Source organism: Linepithema humile, chromosome 5 (assembly GCF_040581485.1).
Source record: "Linepithema humile isolate Giens D197 chromosome 5, Lhum_UNIL_v1.0, whole genome shotgun sequence".
NCBI lineage: Eukaryota > Metazoa > Arthropoda > Insecta > Hymenoptera > Formicidae > Linepithema > Linepithema humile.
The window spans coordinates 30,700,435-30,720,415 of NC_090132.1; the positions used below are offsets into that span (position 1 = coordinate 30,700,435).

At 36.8% G+C, this 19,981-nt stretch overlaps 1 protein-coding gene across 3 annotated transcripts in view; it reads right to left on the reverse strand.

Annotated features, from left to right (window-relative positions):
• Positions 1-25: 25 nt before the first annotated feature.
• mbl (muscleblind) overlaps positions 26-19,981 on the reverse strand; it is a 363,403-nt gene continuing 343,447 nt past the window's right edge. For 2 of the 3 annotated variants that reach the window (XM_067355299.1, XM_067355300.1), the window contains 2 exons: positions 14,945-15,029; positions 26-13,601 (listed from right to left, as the gene is read on the reverse strand). In XM_067355299.1, coding sequence (XP_067211400.1) covers positions 13,453-13,601; positions 14,945-15,029 — 234 coding nt within the window. In that variant the 3' untranslated portion in view covers positions 26-13,452. The remainder of the gene's footprint in view (positions 13,602-14,944; positions 15,030-19,981) is intronic. The other variant, XR_010890288.1, reaches the window with a different exon arrangement.

Genomic DNA, 19,981 nt, shown 5'->3' on the forward strand with positions numbered 1-19,981 from the left:
AATAAAATGTGTACGAGGTATTCAATAAATTTTACATAATGTTTATTATTTATAGTGTACTCAGAAATGTCGGGCCGCAACCAGTGGGCCTTCTTCTTTTGACATATTTGATCAATGAACATCACAATGTTAATTTTTTTTCCCTAGTCCGTATAGTTATTTCTCTTCTCTATTAAAAGTAACACACAATCTGCTCGTACTGCTGCGATGGAACAAGCATTACGACAGTCTATCTGCATTGTATGAAATATTCTGATTCACTTCGGAAAACAGGGCATAGAACCGCGGAAGTTCGCTTAGGGGAACGATGGACAAATTAGATTGTCATGAGCGGTGTTGATACAGTGCGTAAATTTGTTTGCAGAACTTACATGTCGTAACGAGCGGATTGCGTCTTACAAGAAATAGATACGTCCAGCTTCGTGACACTTGACTTCTCATCCACGATTCAACATGCCAGCATATTCGTACAACAAAACATCGAATAACAACTGCATATAAAAACAAAATGAAAGGAAGATGTTCTATCTTAATCGCAACTTCATAAGTTTTGAATTTCGATCGGCGCGCGTATTCGACAACCAATAATATTTGATATTTGTATATTAAAACACAACGTATTAGTAAACATCTTTTCTTTTTTACGTATTACATTAGTCATCGCCAAATTTACACAGTCGTTTTCTCGCCATTGAGAAAAACGTCTCTCGCTTTATGTTGTCCATTTCGGGCCGACATTCGAGAAATTTCCCAAAGTGATGGATTTAAAAGTAAGAGATGAAGGGAGAGGAGGGCGGGAAGGAACGGGGGAGTGGGTTTGACTTTCCTTTTCTTTTTCTTTTTTTCTCGTATTACAATCACCAACCATTCCCACTGTACACGCCTCTTTCTCTGCTCAATTCTTCGTCCTTCCTTGGACAATAAAAAATTAAAATACGCACGTATCGCGTCGAGAAATGAAACATCACAATCGAACAAGGATTACTCCGATGCCTATTCATAGTTCGACTTTGTTCGTAAAATTATCTCGTCCGTGTCGTTTCGATCGTCGACGCGACAAATTGAAAATTCTCCGCGGACCAGTCGTCAAAAATTCAAAATTATTGAACAGATGCGTATCGTTTGTTATTTTTCCATCAGTATCGATCAATTGTATTTTATTATAAAACGAGAACAATCGACATAAACTCAACTTCAAGTAACTGTTGAATAAGAGTTACGTTAGAAGAAAGAAATATTTTAAAATGAAAGAAAAAGACAATTATGTTACCCTATAAATATTGTCTTCGTGCAAAGAACTCTGATATTCGCAATAAAATATATATTTGTTTATTTTTAATTTGGTCTATAGATGGCACAATTTCGCATTGAGAAATTCATTTATTAAGAGATGTCGATTGCTCCCTTAATATTTAATGGCGTTCAATTAGCTATATATCAAGAGCTAATCGTAGAAATCGCAATTTCACAGCAAGTATAGTGATTTTGTTATTTACGTTATTGTGTTTATATGTCGTTTGCTCTACGAGAGATGTGAAACATCTTCTTCGAAAGTCGAATCGAACCTCGACGACTGGCCTGCGGGTGCTCGCTAATAAATGGCGCGGGGGCGGCAGTGGCGCGAAGGTACATTTAAGTTCTCATTATACATGTAGGAATTGAGGGGACTCAATATTCGAAAAACTTGGTAAAAATATCAGTGTGACCTCGCGCCGTTCGGCACGCCCGCCCGCTTCTGGCCCACCTTAATTAATCTCTTAAACCTCCAAAAACACCTCGTCTAGCCTAACGCTATCCGAAATGATCGTTACGATGTACGATAATATATATAATATATATATAATATATATATTATATTCTACATTACATTACTATGTTCGAAAAATAATATTACAATATATAGTGTGTGTTGTTATGTGTATTATCATTTTTGTTTCTCTTCTTATTCCTCCTCTCCTCCACGATAGTTCGCCTCATTTCACTTATCGCTTTTTTTCCTTACTATACGCGCGGTAATACCTAAAATTTACAGTTAGTTATACACGGCGGTCAACGCTGCTGAGAGAAAGCCGGCGATGTAAGACGGTAGTTTAATCGGTATTATTGAACATCATTATAAAAAATTATGTCATATGGGTATTGTATGAATTGTTAAGTACAGCGAATGAATTGTCAATGAATGTTACATATACAACCGTGGATAAAATGTATCGCAGTAGCTATTGAGTCTCACTCAACAATTATAATGCGATAAATCTCACCTAAAAGTATAAATGTAACATTGATAATTCATTCGCAGTACTTAACAACGGTGACAACGCATTTAACATCCATGTATTGACTCATTTTTATTTGTATATAATCTATTGGTGCGAGAAAATTGTGTGACGTAATGAGTAGAAATGACTCCGGCTTAATATGTATAAACTCGTCATGTAACAATAAATAACGTTAAAATGGTAAGTTAACAGTGCCTGTTACCTTTCCAAAGAAAGGCTTTGTTTGTCCGCATCTCAGCTTTATGCTTAACAAATGAACTGAAGGAGTCATTTTAAAAGCGATAGCTCTGACTTAAAGTGACACACATTTCCAGTTCGTCCTGCCTTCACTCGCCAAGCCTTAGAGTTCAAAAGGTAAAAAAACTTGAAGAATAAAAGTTCCTCTCCTTTAATAATGCTTATTAAACAGACTTATTTAAATAGATATAGTTATTTCTTTGGGATTTTATTCTCACATTTTTCTGCTTTTCAACTTTAAGGCACACATCATAACAGGAAAGATGAATTCGCTATTAAAATATCGCCTTCAATTTTCAAGTCGTCTCAATCTCGAATAAAACGTTTCTTTAAAACTGCGGAGACCACAAAAAGACTTCGAAAGGCAACCACCCGCTTATCATCTACCACGGAATGCCCTATGATATTTATTCTCAGCGTTATATGCATCGGATCGCTCTCAGCAACGCGCGCAGTTATTACCAAATTCTTTTGGTGTGTATAGATGTAAAACCGCTAGGCGCTTCTCTTCTCTCTCCCTCTTTCTCCTTTTCTTTTTAATTTGAATAACAACCATTTTTTAATTTGTTTCACTAAATATATCACAAACTGCCGGCGGCTAGTACAGCTCTCGACTTTTCGCTAAACGCGCCGACCGCTGTCTCTCACAGTTGCTTTCAAATGTCGTTCGCACATTGGTGTCGCGGAAACGTAGCGTTTAGCGTCAATGCGAGTGCTACCACCGAAAAAATATAACGTTAAGGGATTACATGTTAATAGTTACATCACTGTTGGAAGACGCAGCGATCCGAAGGATCGTCGGGACACTACCCTCGCGTCTGTGTATCCAGAAAACCCTTCGTCCTCGTCCCCAACGTATGGTTAATTTAAGTGTCGAACTAGTAATTTTCCGTATATTATGCTGCCACAGAAGATTCTCTTTATTCTTAAAGTGTAAATATCTTTATAAATTCATGACCTTAAATATTATGTGATTTTTTATTTTTTTTTTATTCTTTAATCTCGTAGATTCCCGATAGATTAATTTCAATTTAGTCTTCACGCGTTGCTTATTGTTGATTCGTTTATGTTTTCTTTTGTTCTGGAAAACTTGTAGTCAAGGGGGGCGACCGTGTTATTATGTTCAAAGGGGCATGACGGCGGGAATAGGGATTAGAGATCAAGCCATCTTCATAACAAGATATAAAATAAAATTCAACATCGAATCACTTTTTTCCGAGGATAAAGGCACCGGGAACTAATACTGCGAACAGAAGTGTGTCTCACATCACAATATCGGGGAGAACGTTTGATCGGGGAAGAAAGTGTTATAATAAAGATCGGGAAGAAAGACGCTCGAACGATAATACTGATCGAGCAACAGAGTGGTAGCTATCACTGTGGATTTGAAAAGGCCAGTTTAATATTGAAGCACAATCTTTTTTCTCTACATTCCAAATATCTAATATAAAAAATTTATATCATAAATGTGAAATATTTTCTCTTTTGTTATAATCACACATACATAATCAAATTTCTCCGCTGACTTCGATTATCTTCTCGCTAATAAAATGCAGAATTATAGAGAATACTAAGTTTGCATGCTACGCGTGAGAAAGTCTTACTTGAAACTTGAATTATTTTATGGCCGTTTTCGAATCGACAATAGAAACCACCACGCGACACGGAAGAAAATTGTCAATGCAGCAAATAGCGAAAGTGATGACGTATCATCTATTAAGCAGCTTGATTTTAGCTACACGCGCGCTAACAGGGAATATTCGCTAAATACATACATATTGTTGTTCTTAGCATAGCCTTTTAAACGTGCAAATGTGTCTACATGTAGAATGGGATAAAACGCGTTATATGAAACTTGTTTACGTGTAATTGTCCGTCATGTTTCCGAATGCATGCAAAACATGTGGTGTATGTGTGTGTGTGTGTATGTGTATGTGTGTGCGCGCGTGTGTATGTGTTCGTGCGTGCGCGTGTGTGTGTCTTTATGTGGTTTGTATATGCGTTCATAAGATCGAGGATCTAAGAAGCATCTCGCAAGAGGCGCAAAGCTTACACACAAGCGGGGAAGAAACACGCTCGATTTTAATAGATTTCAACACGGAGATGACGAGACTCGGAGTCGAGAAGGTGAAGTTGGATCTATTATTTAAATTTCGATCCGGAGAAAACAAACTCTTGTGCTACTTTCTACTACATTATACTTGGAAATCGTTGATTAAAGTGCAATTACATTGTCTCGCAAGCCATAGGTGATACGTAAGTATTCTCTGTACGAACTAGTAGTAATATTATTCAGTAGTAGACCCTTCTACATGGTCAGACAAACAGAGTATTCTAGTACAGGAGATTGAGAGAGTGGGGTCGGGGCGGGGAATACTTTGGACGCTTTTCTTCGATTTCAGGCCGAAGGTGCATTCGAACGTTTCCAAGGTGGGTATTTCCGGCTACAGGGTTTGTCTCCAGCGAAATAGAGTATTTTCCGTAAGAGCGTGCCTCTTAAGTAGATCATCGCGAGAGCTCGAAAGAAGCGTTCCGCGCTTTGTTCGTTTTTTTAGTGTTTCATCTTAAATACCCTACTTCATCTAAATAATTGTATATAGTACGTTATATAATATTACATAGACATTAAGCATTACTAGAGCAAGATTAAATCTGTTCTGTTCTACCTTGCCGTCTTCCTTTCTCTCGCACTCTCGCATTCCTGTTTGCTCGCGGGTGAGGGGACAAGAGGGGAGAAGCCACAGCGAGAGCATGAAAAGCTGAAATGAAGAAATAGCGAAACGGCAGCGTAAAAATGTCCGCAAGCTGCTCTCGAGATCTCACATCGCGGCGAATCGAAAGAATAGCAGGGAGAATCCCTCGCAAAGGGCGAATACAGTAACGATGGTTATTATCTACTAAAGCTATTAAGCTTAGGCTGATACATCAATATGCGATTAGTTTGTCAGTAAAACTCTCATCCTAAGTCGCGGTCTATAATGTGTACCGCTAGGTGTTAATTTAAAAATACTATAGCCTTCGTTAGTTTAGTCAAAAAGTTAATATCCATCAACATCGAACTACCAATGTCAAGGCTCTTTATCTAGAAAGTCGCTTAAATGTTTTTTTCTTCTTTTTGTTTACCTAGACAATTTCCCATTACATTTGCAAATATAAGTTAATCGCTTACGGGGCATTCCTCTATCGTTAACAATCCTCAATAGACAACGCTACGCGACACATGCAGCGGGCGGTGACGTCTATCGCTGTTTCCATACCGAAATATGTTTTTCCTTCCCGGTTTTTTCTTTTCCTGTTGAATTTGCGTACCAACTGGAGGAAAATCGTCCGCATGTTCGGGGAAAAAAGTCTGTTTACATTTATATATATGTATGTATATATATATATATATATATATATATATATATATATATATATATATATATATATATATAGTAGTACTCTGAATAAAAGGAACTCTCTTAAAAAATCGCGTACAGTATCGAGGGAGCGATTGTTCAATCTTGGGATATGCTCACATATATGTAAACACGTATACAAGTCGTATATACGTAAGTACATATATGCAAAGTAACATCCATTTGCTTCTCTTATGTTTCATTTCCAAATTTATTCCCATTCTTCATTCTTGTTTCTTCCATTATACCTATCTCTCTTTTTTTTTTTGGTTCTCTCTTCTCTAGTCTATTCCATTTTTATAACTTTCAGTTATGTACGAATCATTACGTATCAAAGGAAACACCTCGTACAAGAAGTCTGCAGAGAAATCCAGTCGCACTTCCGTGATTATTTCGCGATACGCTTTACGCACTCACTATTATTAGGTCACATATCGTGTACAATTACTACGTATAACTATGCCGATTGAACTATAATACGACCAAGAAGCTTGCTCGCATTCATTTAAATATCACGGCAGACTAATTATCGAATAAAAATCGAAAATATATGTATATATGCATCTTTATATATATTCGTTCTGTACCTACTATACCTAATACGAAGTGTTTACGCAATTTATTATAATGTTATAGTCATTTTTATATTGGATTCTTTTTCATAATTATGGATCTAAAACTAAAGTCCGTTATGTGTATCGTCGGATGTCTTATACCTTACTTGTATAGTTACATTGTTTAAGCGCCTCTTAAATTCGGAAAATTTATTTACAAAAAGTAATTGATGCTATTTCTTGAATCTTTTTGCAAATTTAAAACTTGCAATTAAAACAAAAACATTTTAAAAATTCAAACCAAATAAATTCTTTCTCAATTTCTATTAATTCGCAATGAAATGTGAGGATTATGGATAATGCCACGTTAATTATCTATCTTACATTTTACAATTTTAAAATATCGAAACAATTACGACTAACGACGTAATCATCATTATATTTAATTATTAATACAATTTTTGTAATCTTGAATCGATTAGAAGAATCTTAAATAAATATACGTTGTATAAAAACCGTAAATTAAATCAGAGAGAGTCTTTCAATTTTATTTCTTATTTGCCTAAAAATATTAATATTTCTCGTCTTGTTGGTGTAAGTACTTGTTATCAATAAATTTTGCAAACATAAACGACGCTTTAAATAAAATTCTATTTGCATGGTGTTTACTTTTTCTCATATAGTTCAGCCTGTCCCTGAAGTGGACGGTCTGTAGTATACATACTCGCGCCCCATTATTTCATATTTTGAAATTTTCCATTTCGATATTTTCTCTAAATAGTTAAGCCGTTATATTGCATCAGTTTTCGATATAATATTATTGATTAATCACAATATTTTTCATACTTTGTGTTAAATATCTCAATCACGATATTGCATCACGATATTGCATCGAGAGGTATGAAAAAGATATTTTTCTCTTCTATTTCAATTTTCGATTGTCTATCTACTATAACGAATCGAATAAAATTCTTCGACAGATTATTTCACTCTTTCACTTAAATATTTTCTCCGAATGTCTCATCGATCATACCAAATAAGATAAACTTATAGAAACAATTTTCTTTTTCCAGTTTGATGTTTCCTTTAAATTCGTATGCGTTATATCGAAAAAGATGCTTAGAGAAAATATTTCGCTCTTCATCTTCAATACCTTTTGTAAACGTTTCACAATGGATTGACCGAAATAACAAATAATATTTTCATAAATCCTATCGGAACTTTATACACGTAACTACGAACACGCAGCCGGCATAATCGTTGATGGACAATCCAGTTAAGCGGATTAATCGCCGAAACGTAGCGAGCATTTGAGTATTCATATCCTCTTTCGTTCGAATAATCACGGCTATCGCAATCATAAGTCGAAGCGCCGACCAGTTTCTCCGCAGAATAAAAATATACTTTGTGTTTCATCGTTCTAATTTCCCTCTGTCTTTCTCTCTCCAACTTCTACTCGATCATTCTCTCTCTCTCTCTCTCTCTCTCTCTCTCTCTCTCTCTCTCTCTCTCTCTCTCGCCTACTTTTCTTTCTCCTAGCAGAGTCAAAAATGCGTAGCGCGCAAAAAGCTAGGTGGGTACACACGAGCATATCCGGCCAACGAATGATAGAACGCATGAGAATAAAATCGGGCATCGATTATTTTTGCATGGAAAAAACCTTTTTTGCGTCGTCGTAGAACGTATTTTAAACGTAAAAAAATGTCCGCATTTTTGCGCAACAGTGCCTCAACAATGTTCGTTAATCCTCAACTAATGCTGGTGAAAACGGTATTACATGCTCGATCTGATAGGACAGATTTTCAGTTAAGAATTAACGTCCGGACAATATAATAGCTTTCATTTCCGAGTGATCGCGTTTCTCATGCGATCCAGCAGACAAATTGTTGGCCATGCGAAGCAGCGTTCTGTTTTTAAGCGGCAGCATATATAAATCACCCGTCGAATTTGATGTCGCTACACAAGATGAAACAACTTTTGTTCAAGCCTCCTCACGAAGGCAAATCACGAGGGATTTGCCGACGCCGAACAATGCTTCAACACAATGCGTCAACAAATTCGTGCGGGTGAATTTCTTACTTGATTACAAATAATTCGTTTGCTTTGCGATAGCTTGCTGCAGCAGCTAAAACCCTTGACTCAAGTTGGGAAGCTCAAACTCCAGTGGATTCGTCACGTTTTCATCGTGTTTTCATTGTCTTCTGTTTTTATCTTTTTTTTTTAGTTTTCACTTTTTAGAATGACTCTCGTAGTATTTATGTCCATAAGTCGGAGTAGCGCTTCGTTCCTTCCATCGTTTCTGTCCATTTTGTTCTCTTTTAGTTCGCATAATTATCATTAATTATAATACTCGTTTACATCGTGTATTTACTAGAGATTTTGGTATTAAAGGGAAAGACGGGTAGTACTGTCCGATGTCGATTTCGCGCTCTTAGATACGTTGTCTGTATGTAATCGTTTTGTTTACCTAAAACTAATTCATCATTTAGCGATTAAAGAGGAAAATTCGTTCGAAAATAAGCCGAAGGCATCCCGGTCGTTTCTCTCGTTCTCGAGCGCGTCGGGATTAGGGCATACCTGAGCTTTAACGAACCGTACCATCGCGAGACAACACGAAAGGAGGAGTTATCGATAACTTCTCGAAGGACTTTGCTCGTTTAGGCTGGCAGCGAGTGGGACGAATCTAAATATCGTTCCTTCTCTTGGTGTCTTTCCATAAGAAAATCTAGTAAACGAATTTACTTGCAGTTTATTAATACTGAAGAAGATGAAATAATCTAAAGATAAGGAGCGCACGGATCTCCTCGAGAGTCTCTAAGAGAAAGTATCGAGTACACTCTAAGTGGAATCACAATTAAAAATATTTTACTCTCCTCTTCGTGGTGTCATTGAATTATTTAAATGGACATTTATAGATTATTGTACTTAATTTTATATAATATAACATATGTATCTCTTTTTCTTCCCTATGTGTATCTAATTAAATCTATGTACATATACTAAGTATGGGCGCACGGAGAAACTCTCGTCCGTCTATATCTTTCCTCGTTCATTTCAATGAATTTACACTTATCTATATCCTTTTTGAGTTGCGTTTAGCGCGCGATATCCATCGCGTATTCAATACGATATATTGAAGACAAAGGTAAATAAAACAGATTAACGTACGAATTATGATATTGCGAATATTAGAAACAATGGTGTCAAAGGAAACAAAGAGAGTGTGAGAAAATGATTTTGAATTTATGACTAGAATCACGGTATGGAGAGAAGCAAGTTGAAAAGAAAAAATATGAAAAAAAAATCAACACTGTGATTTAAGCGGATGAACTTGAGCGGTTCATCGCAAAGAAATGTGTAAAAATTATAAAACGGATTATTGTAACACACATATAAAACGTTCTTCCCACTCGTCCATGGATTTGTTTAACGAACGATTTGAAATCGATGACGATCCTAGACTCCTCAGTACTTTTACTCTGTCTACGCTAATCGAATTATTTTTCACGTAATAATACTATTTTATGTACACGAATAATTTACAAAGTTGAATTTCCAGCTATATTCGCGCCTACTGGCAGCCTCGAATCTTTCCCTTCTAATACCAAAAGTGTATAATCTGTTTTTCTTTTTGCTTTGATAAGAGTGTCCTTTGATTCTTAAATGCTGTACAGGAACATTTACTTGCTTAACTCTTTAATCACTCGTTTAATGTTTTTTTATTTAGTACTTTATATCCTATACTTATTTTGTCATTAGAGTACTTTGTTATATATACCTAAATTTTGTTTAAATAATCATACTATTGTGACGAAGTAATCGATTAAACGGTTAATGTAATAACTAAATTAAAAAAAGGATAATATGACATATTTAATAGTAAAAAAATAGTGCGTGAAGGACCCGGACCCATCATCATGACTAGTTCAAAAGTGCATTTTTCATTTAGCAATATATTTTAATATGAAAATTCGATAGATCATATATGATAGTGTCGTTGGTCGGGAAAGTTGGTGTAAGCCTCTCCTGGACGGTAAAATGTCTTTCAAATATCGCCACGTATTTGTGTGTGATAGCGCGTGTAGTGAAATTGGTAGAGTCTTACGCTGATCGCAGACTTGAAAGCTGAACTCGTTAAGAGTGACACTCCGGAGCAAATCTTCTCTCAAGTGAGCAATCGGTTTTCGAGACATTTTCAAGGAAATTAGATCCGCAAGCGTGCCTTATCGTTAATATTTTCGACATATATATGTATACCTTTTAAAAAAATATTGCTCGGAACATTTATTCTGGACGCGAGAATGTGTCGTTTAAATTTTTAAACTATGAAAAGAAATGAGATTCGCGCTGACGCGAATATATATGCGAAGTGCACGCGTAATCGTAGAGCATACTTGAGATTAGCTTCAGAAATGCAATTAAGCGTGCACGAAAGAATTATCATGAAGAATGCATTTAATAACGAAAGACTCGATCGATGGAGGGGGGTCCTTCATGCGATACCACAGGAAACAAATAATTATAGATTAAAGAATATTAACGCAACAATTAAAGTATTTATGAAGAATCGCGTTAATTTACGAAGACTGAAACAACGTACAAACTTATTCCTATCGATCGTGTAAACCTATGCACGCGATCCAACGGATCGATTGTTTCTTTTTTTCGTTTTTTTTTTCTCGAAGAGCAGATATAAAACGATTCCTTTCGTCTCTCTCTCTCTCTCTCTTGGCAGCTCTCGTTCGCGCCAAGAATACCTCGCGATATTTCCTCTCATGATCGCGCTCTCTCGTTTATACTCCCAACTCCCCCAAAAGTGTATTTTTAGTTAAATATAATTTCTTATCGTATGCATATAAATTTGTCATATACATTTGTCGTAGTGTAATAATTAAATAGTGTTTACCCGCCTATAGAATGTGCGATTTTCGGCGTTTGCCCATTTCGCGAACTAAATAAGACGGTCGAAAGTCAAATAGTCGGCGTAAACCTCGTTCTAAGGCTTCCTGTTCCTCTCGAGCGAGAGAATCGATCGCTTCGCAACTCTTCTGACATATTCCAACGTTCTATTTCTGACCATTACTTCGCTCCGCTCGCCTAATCGTCGCCAAACAATCCGCCGATAACTATTATGCTTCTCTTCGCGCGAAATCGTTACACCCTCGCATATGCATACATATACATATAATAGGTCTCTTCTCGTATGTATATACACACACGCGTTTATATTATTATCATAAAAACAAAATATAATTGAGATTTGTTATATACGAGTATAAAAAACTTCGTTATGCGTTCGCCGCGTTTTATATCATATCTCGTGTAAATTATTTTCTCTCATCGTCTCGGTGATATTTATCGTCGTTATATTTTGTATTTTGCGTTTTTTTCCTTCTTCAAGATCAGCATCCTTCGGTCATTCGTTTCGTCGCGTTGATTCGCGGCCCCTAGCTAGTCTACTTATGCGATACAGATACGATTTCTCTCACACCGGAATCTGGCATGAATATATAATTATATATATATATATTTATATTTATACGCCTTTATAGAACAATAGTTCGAAACGTATTCTCTCCAAGTTTTCTCACGAGCATATCTTGCGTTGCGCGAACGCACATTGCACGTAACGGCGAATGAAGACACTGAATGCATGCGATAAGCATCGAGGAAAGGAAGAAAATTGTATGCACATCGAGAAACGTAAGTTTCTCGAGCATTGAAATATAATGGAAGTTTATAATGAATATTAATCAATGTCTACTCTAAAGTAGAGCAATTATTTCATTTCATAAAATAAAGATAAACAAGGGCAGTGTATTGTAATTGCACATATAACATTTTGCTACTTCCACTTGTCATCTGTAAAGCAAATTTAATTATATTTGAGATATCGATATAATAAAAGCAGAAGTCAAATATCGAGAATTAAAACTCTCTTCAGTTGTATCTTGTTGCTCTTTGAGAGGAAGCTGTCCGGTTCATCGATCACCGATCACCGAAGACTGGAAAAGGAGTTTTGATGTATGACCCGCGACGATGAGGAAGTCGTAGAAACTTGAACGATGCTGAATCGTGGGTTATTGTTCGCTAACTCTATCGATCGCGAGAAGATCGGGTTCCGACATTTTCGAGTCTGACGTTTGTTCCCCGCGGGGACAAAAACACATCGCCGTTGTTCTGCCGTCAGTACTTTGCATTCGATCCGAGGAGACTTCGCTTCGCGTGACACGAGCGAGTTAACAAAAAGAGGAATTCGTGGAAGGTGAAACACCGTTACACCGGTTTTCCGAATTATTCCGACGAGCATCTCAAAATTCGTCGCACAACGATTCACAGGAAGTCAAATATAAATCGAAAGAAGTAAAAAAACAATGTTAGGGAAGACTTCGCTTACTAGTTTATTGTAATCATAAAAAATATCTGGATGATTCTCGATTGTACCCTCGCCGCACTGTTACGACGATTTACACCGGATCGCTCGACCTTTCCAGCCTCTGTGATCACCTGTCGAATCTTTTCTCGGCTTTTCAGTCTTCTCAATCCACAACAGCCTCTCTCGCAGACAAAAAGGAAAGAAAAACTTAAAGATTTATACATTTTCTTCCTTCCCCCTTTTCGACTTCACGCGACAGAAATCTTTTTGGCGCCCTTCCCTTATTTTCTCCTCCCTTTCTGCCGCGCGTTATTTCACCCTATCACCTGAACGTGTGTTCGCACATTCGTGCGTGTACATTACGAGCGGAGAGGAGTGTCGTGAAGGAATATCGACGTGACATTGAAACTAAATCGAATCGACGACGAGAACGACGACGTTCCTCACTCAATTTCTTCCCACTCGCTTTGTTCGCCGCCGTCGCTGCTGATGCCGCCCCCATGCACGATTCCGACGTGCACGGAGATGCGTGTTCGCGCAAGCTTATCGAATCTTCTTCCTTGCCTCTCCACGCGGTCCCGGCGCGTTAACCGCTGGCAAAAGCGACCCTAAGGCGAGGCAGACGATGCGATCGCCATCAGAGGTGCCGGCGGCAATGCGACCGGTATGTGGTAATATTTACACTGGGGTCGCATGCACGCACCCTTCACTGCGTCCCTGCACACCGTTACACGATTCTCGATCACCTCCACATTTCCTGAAAAGTTATAGAAAAATTGAAATCAATGCATTATACGTGCCAAGTTCTCTCTCTCTCTTTCAATCATAGAGACTATAGTGTTAAATAATATTCGAGAATATCGAGATCGATGATTTTGCAAACCAGTGAAGAGATAAAAATTAAACTTGCAAATAAGCTTACTTACAATAAGTAATATAAAAATAATTATTTCAACAGAATTATAATTTAAAAGATAATTACATAGGTATAAATAAATTTCTATGTGAATGTACTGAACTCACGCATAATGTCCCATCTTGATTGAAAATTATTCGCCATATATAATTACTTAATATGCAGCAAAGAGTTGAAAAAAGCTTAACGCTGATTGCAGCATTCATAAAAGCAATATACATAAATATATTCAATCGTCCAACAGTGTCAAAGGAAATCATTCAAATTTATGGCAAATACGCGTTATTCATGTATATATTGACGGCAAGTAATTGTATCGCGTAAAAAGTATCGCTAATTGTTTCGAGTGCTGACGAGAAGCGCTTTCTCTTTCAAGTCTTGAATAACATCGCTCGCTCATTATCACGAGTAAAACCTAATTGATGTCGGCGAGTCGACAAAAAAGAGATTCTCGTTACATCCGTAAAGATCATTTATATGTTAAACGTGAAAGCGAACCGCGTTGTAACTGCGACATTGAATAAACGCGTCGAGGATCATGAAGGCGATTGACACCGTCGACGATATCGTGGAGCGGAAGTAAAATAAAAACGCGGAATGACAATCGGACTTTCAAGTGATAAAATCGCGAATGATTTATTACATGTAATTGCGACGTGTCCCGCACGTAGAATTGGCGAATTCGTAGGAAATCGATCGACGAATGAAAGACAAGGCCATAATCGCCGTGACGTCTGCTACCTGCGAGGATAGTTCCGTCACGCAGGAATTTCAATAGTCGAATTTCTGCCGTCGCTCGTGATACGCTTATTTTACCGAAACTGCCGATTTTACCGGAAATCTCGTTACTCTGTGATACTGTGGTCCGTAACGGAGGAGAGAAATTTGAAAATCGCCAAAGCACTCGATGAATATCAATTGAACAAACCAAGTATTCTCTATATTGATATATTTTATCGCGATTTTCATCGCGTTGAATACAATGTAATTATCTGATTCTGCATTTTAATTTTTCCAATATTAAAGTAACAACGAATAAAATATATACAAATGATGGAAGTTATAATTGAAACCCAAAACGAAGAGAACATTCTTTTCCACGATAGTCCCAATTATTTTACATAAATTAGTAATACTTAGTTTGCACTTAGTTATCATTCCGTATGTGCATCCGAGTAACTCACCGTCACTGAGATGAATAAACTTGCAGGCAGGACGGTTGCACACTTGTCGATTAAAATCTTGGCACACCGGGAGGGTGTCCAGTAACTGAAAGAAAATGTGCCAGATACTCTTATAGCGGATGAGACCGGCGAATAATGTATGATTTGCAAAAATGATATCGCAGACATACACGTATGCACTCTCACAAAAGTTCGCTCACGTAAACTCATACAAACACGCGCGCAATCACACATTATATTCTCTCAGGATTGCTCGAAAATACCAGTACCCAATAATTTAATTTATTTCACTTCTCTATGAAAATAGATTTAGAGATTGGTATATTCTAAGAATATTATATTATATACATATTTTATACTCGTTACTTTATTTTTACTTTATACCAATATAAACTATCAAAAATGAATTATGTCTGGAAAAACTGGATTAAATTCTTTCTTCATGTAAGAAAATGTTACATGAATACACAAAAATATGTTCTTTATGGAGAACCAAATTGCGTGTATTAATTAAAAGTATCGGGGATGTGTTTTGGTACTTTTCTAAGCATTCCTATTCTCCGAACTCTTTCGGACAATCATACACTCCAGATTCTCCAGTGTTAGAGCATATTCACGGTTCATTACATGCTCTAAAAAATTGATTCATATATGGATATTAAATAATTACTACTAATATGCGAATAATCAGCGTAGTTGAATCGATATTCGAGATGTAAAACTCGAAGATAAAGTGTGATATTTTGAGTGACACTTTATTCGTGTCCTAATCATATGCATAAGAAGGAATAAACGATGGCAATCGCCGAGTATTCGCACGTACGAATTAAGTGGTAAATTTGCAGTAGAACTTTCGTTTTCAAACAGGACATTTCCTATTATAATATGTATATATTGTAGTGTAAAAATAAATTAACTAAACTGATTGATGCAAGAGAAACTTGCGTCATATAGTGTTAATTCTATCGAATGGATATATTTAGTCTGTTGGAATTTGCAAAACTGGCTTTTGACTGAGCGAGAATTGAGGGAATCCCTATTACTTTTATAATGCGAGCCGCTTGTATGTGTGATACTTTCGTTATGCTAATCTCCGTGACATTTCGGACATAATGTGTGCAAGGAGCGCGCCTAAAAATAAGGATTTTTGATTCGCAAATTTTATCGAAAATCCGAGAAGAATGAAATCTATGTGAAGTTTACGATCTGACTAAAATATTCAGCGTAGTAATTGTCACATTCAAATATTAATTTAGGCCTCGATACAGTTACTGTTTCATCCTAAATTACTCTGTAACGTATCCTATGCTGTTTTGAATATTGTACAGAATTTGCGAATCAGGTTTGTGGAAGCCCTCTTCTCGGCGGGCCATTCAGCACAATGACTAGACTGAAATTTTAGTATTAACAAAATATCGGAGAGCAACGGAAAGATCTGTAGCAGAAGCACAGATTTCGAAACTCTTTGCTTCGCTCCCTTCTTTCTTCTCTCCATCGCTCTCATTCACGATCGAAAACGATGCTAGACGTCGACTTAATGTAAACTCGATTTGCGAGATAGCAGCGATTTAATTACACGTAAATGTGTGTATGTATATATATAATATGTAAGCATATCTACGTAATTTCTCTCTTGCGTATATTTCATTTATATGAAACGCACCGAATATATCAGTAAAGGCAAAAAATGTTCCGTGTCGGAACCGCTTCCGCAATCATAAGCGGGCAATATTTTTCGCGAGCGCGAATATAATTTCACATTTAATAAATGGCAAATGGAAGAGAGAGAGACATAAATGCGAGTCGCAGAACATTGGCCATCGAAAGAATACGAATAAAGGACCCAAGTGAAGCGGAAACTCCACCCAGCTACAGCTACTATCCGTTCCTTTTATTACCCATCGGCAAAAGATGTATGCATATTATATTTACACACACACGGAAACACACACGTACACTCGTATCTAGGAGAATTATTCGTATATCCGAAATATATGTATAAGAGACAAATGCAGCAAATAGATTAAACATCAAATTCCAGAGTATGGTTTTCATGTTAGCAAAACGTTAGATCAAAGCATTAACAACCTACCAGACAGATGTATGAAAAAAAATAAACAAAAAAAATTCAAGAAACAAAGTATTATCGCGCAAAAGTATACCATAGGCTCACCATAGAAGCGTGCAAAAAATATATATATATATATATGGAAATCACGGAAAACGTAACAATAATAATAACTCGTGTGACAATATCAGTCTCGACAATCTCGGCGAAAGATTATCTTGCACACTAGTAATAATCATAATAATGATAAAATCATCAGTAATGAAAGTATTGTAAAGAAGTTTGAAACGTAACAGTAATAAGAATAATAACAATCATAATAGCATTAATTAGCAACGATAATAATAATTATAATGATAATGCTAGTAAGTGATGTAATAAGTGATATAACTATTATATTAACCATATTATAATAAACAATTCTTGCAATTGCATAAGAGATAATTCGCTACGAACACAGAGTCTGGTCATGCAAATAATGGCCCGGGAGAAGGGGGATCGTTGCTTGGGTGATTATTGGCGTTACACTCGCGCAAAAATCGAGCGGACGCGTATCAAATATGATTAACGCATCGCGAAGCATCGATCTCTATCTTACGACGGTGACGTAGGTGACGACGGGTGGTCGCGTGTACCAGCGATGATATTACAGTGTCATCACCCAAGCGTTAGTGTGCTGCCAAAAGCCGACTCACCATCGATTTTGATTCGCGTGCGTGAATTACAGGACCGAAACACACACATTCACTCACTACTAAAGCTACGGAAGAAGAGTCCTCGGGTGATCCACGCTAGCGAACCAAAGTGACGAAGGCGGCCACGGTGGCCAGCAGGGGGTTGGATAGTCAGCGGTTATCGGCAATATCGTATAAATATGGATGTGGGATGTCGTAAGCCGTCAAATTAATAATATTCTACTGCAAATAAGTTCAACACTATGTCAACTGCGACTCCGCAACCATAACGACAGAGCTAGTCAAAAATAGATAAGAGTCCATTCGACAGAGTACAACGCGCAGCGATCGGTACATCCGATCGTCTTCCGTGTGCGGGGAAAGCTTTGTCAATGGAAAATGATCGTTGATATTGATTACGCTCAGACGTAAATCGCGCGCGCTTCTTTATTCTGTGTCCATGTATTCTATATTCTGTGCCTCGGAAGTTAATTGCGTTGAAAGCAATCAGTGCAAGCGTATAAGAGACACTCTGTGTCGTTCTTTGACCAAATAAGCGAATATGAGCGATTCGATTGAAAGCTGCGTGTACATTTGCTCTAAGTCGTGACAAAAATGTTAACTCTTAGTTAAGTAAAATTGATTTCGAGACACAGATAATCGCAATCTCTGAATTAAAACTGCTTGAATTTATCTAGATCAGTTTGCTCCGATTCTTTGGCACAGTTAGCACGACTCTTCGCAGCTATATGCTAATTCGGAAAGCGACAACACAAACAACGCGTACTTTTTATCACGAAAGTCGACTCTTCCAGTTCTTTCATTCATATTGTAAATCACGCCATTGTCATTGTCCTTTAAAAATGCGAACTATTTCGACAAAACATCCTATCGATTTCTTCTTCAAATTTTTAAAACGCGATTCGGTGGATTTTCGCGTATGCGACGCATTAGAACTCGACAATTAATATAGATATTATGGATTATGTAAATATCGACGCGATGCATGCGATTTCAACCAGGAATGAATGAAACAAATTATCATGAATGTATCTTTTACGAAAGAGAAATTGAACAATCACTATAACTTTCACTTATTGTTAATGCGATTGGCTTAGTTGAACGACTTTTACGTAAAAACAATAAAAATGCTCGACGTAAAAATAAAGTTTTGAAATTTTACTCATATATTTTATTATATGCTTTATGTTATAAGAATAATTCGCTTACGAAGACATAATCCTTAATTTACACATCAAATTATTAGGTTTGAAATTTAATTCTACAACACTTGTAGTCTTCTTGTCAAGCTTTTAAATCTTCTCAACATTTTTGAACAATTAGAAAATCAACACTTCTCTGTTAGAAAAATCGTCCAATTATGCCAAACAGTTGACAAAAATTGCTAACAAGTGATGTCACAAGTAAGAAACAATTATAATTTCTATGTCGAAGATCTATTGCACAGAGTTGAAAGTAAAAGTTTCATGCCTCCTGATTGCTTAACGCGCGCTTTCTTAGTCAACGGTGGTATAATATTAATGAACATGCAGTATACACGCCCGACATTCGTAACAGCTGTCCATATTATCAATGCTACTTGTGATAAGATGCACTGCGAGAGAGAAAAAAATAAACAAATAAATACTGAAGCGTATAAGGATGAAAGTTGCTCTCAGACGTAGCATTAGATTCAGTCGTAAACGAATACAAAGAAATGTTTAAAAGACATCCCGACAATATCCTCATCCACAAATAACGCGCAACGTTAATCAGACAAGCGGTTCAAGACAATGGCATGATAGATATAATAATATGTATATGTATAATATATATAGATACATGGCAAACCGTTTAATGGCAAAAGTACTAATCATACTAATTACTGTATAAGAAGCGTGCATCTCTTTTTTCGTGGATAGGTTTGTTCATATGTGCATGTATATGTGTGTGTGCGTGTGTGTATATGTATGTGTATATAGATGTGTAGATGTATATGCTATGGGAATGTGAGTTACATGTTCGTTTGTATATATGTAGGGGCGAAGGTGACGACAATGCTTTCGAAATAGCATAATAATAATTATTGATATAATAATAATAGACAAACACCAGATAAGGCAGTGGTTATTCGCAGTTATAGTTGCGGTGAGCAGTCGTGAGGGAGATGCCCCCGAAAGCTACGTGTTAGCCAAAGTTACCGAGAGATGCAGATTACAATGGTTCGCTCTTTCAGCTCAATCAGACAATTAAGCGATCAAGTTTTTTCCTAAACAGAGCACGAATAAAAAAACT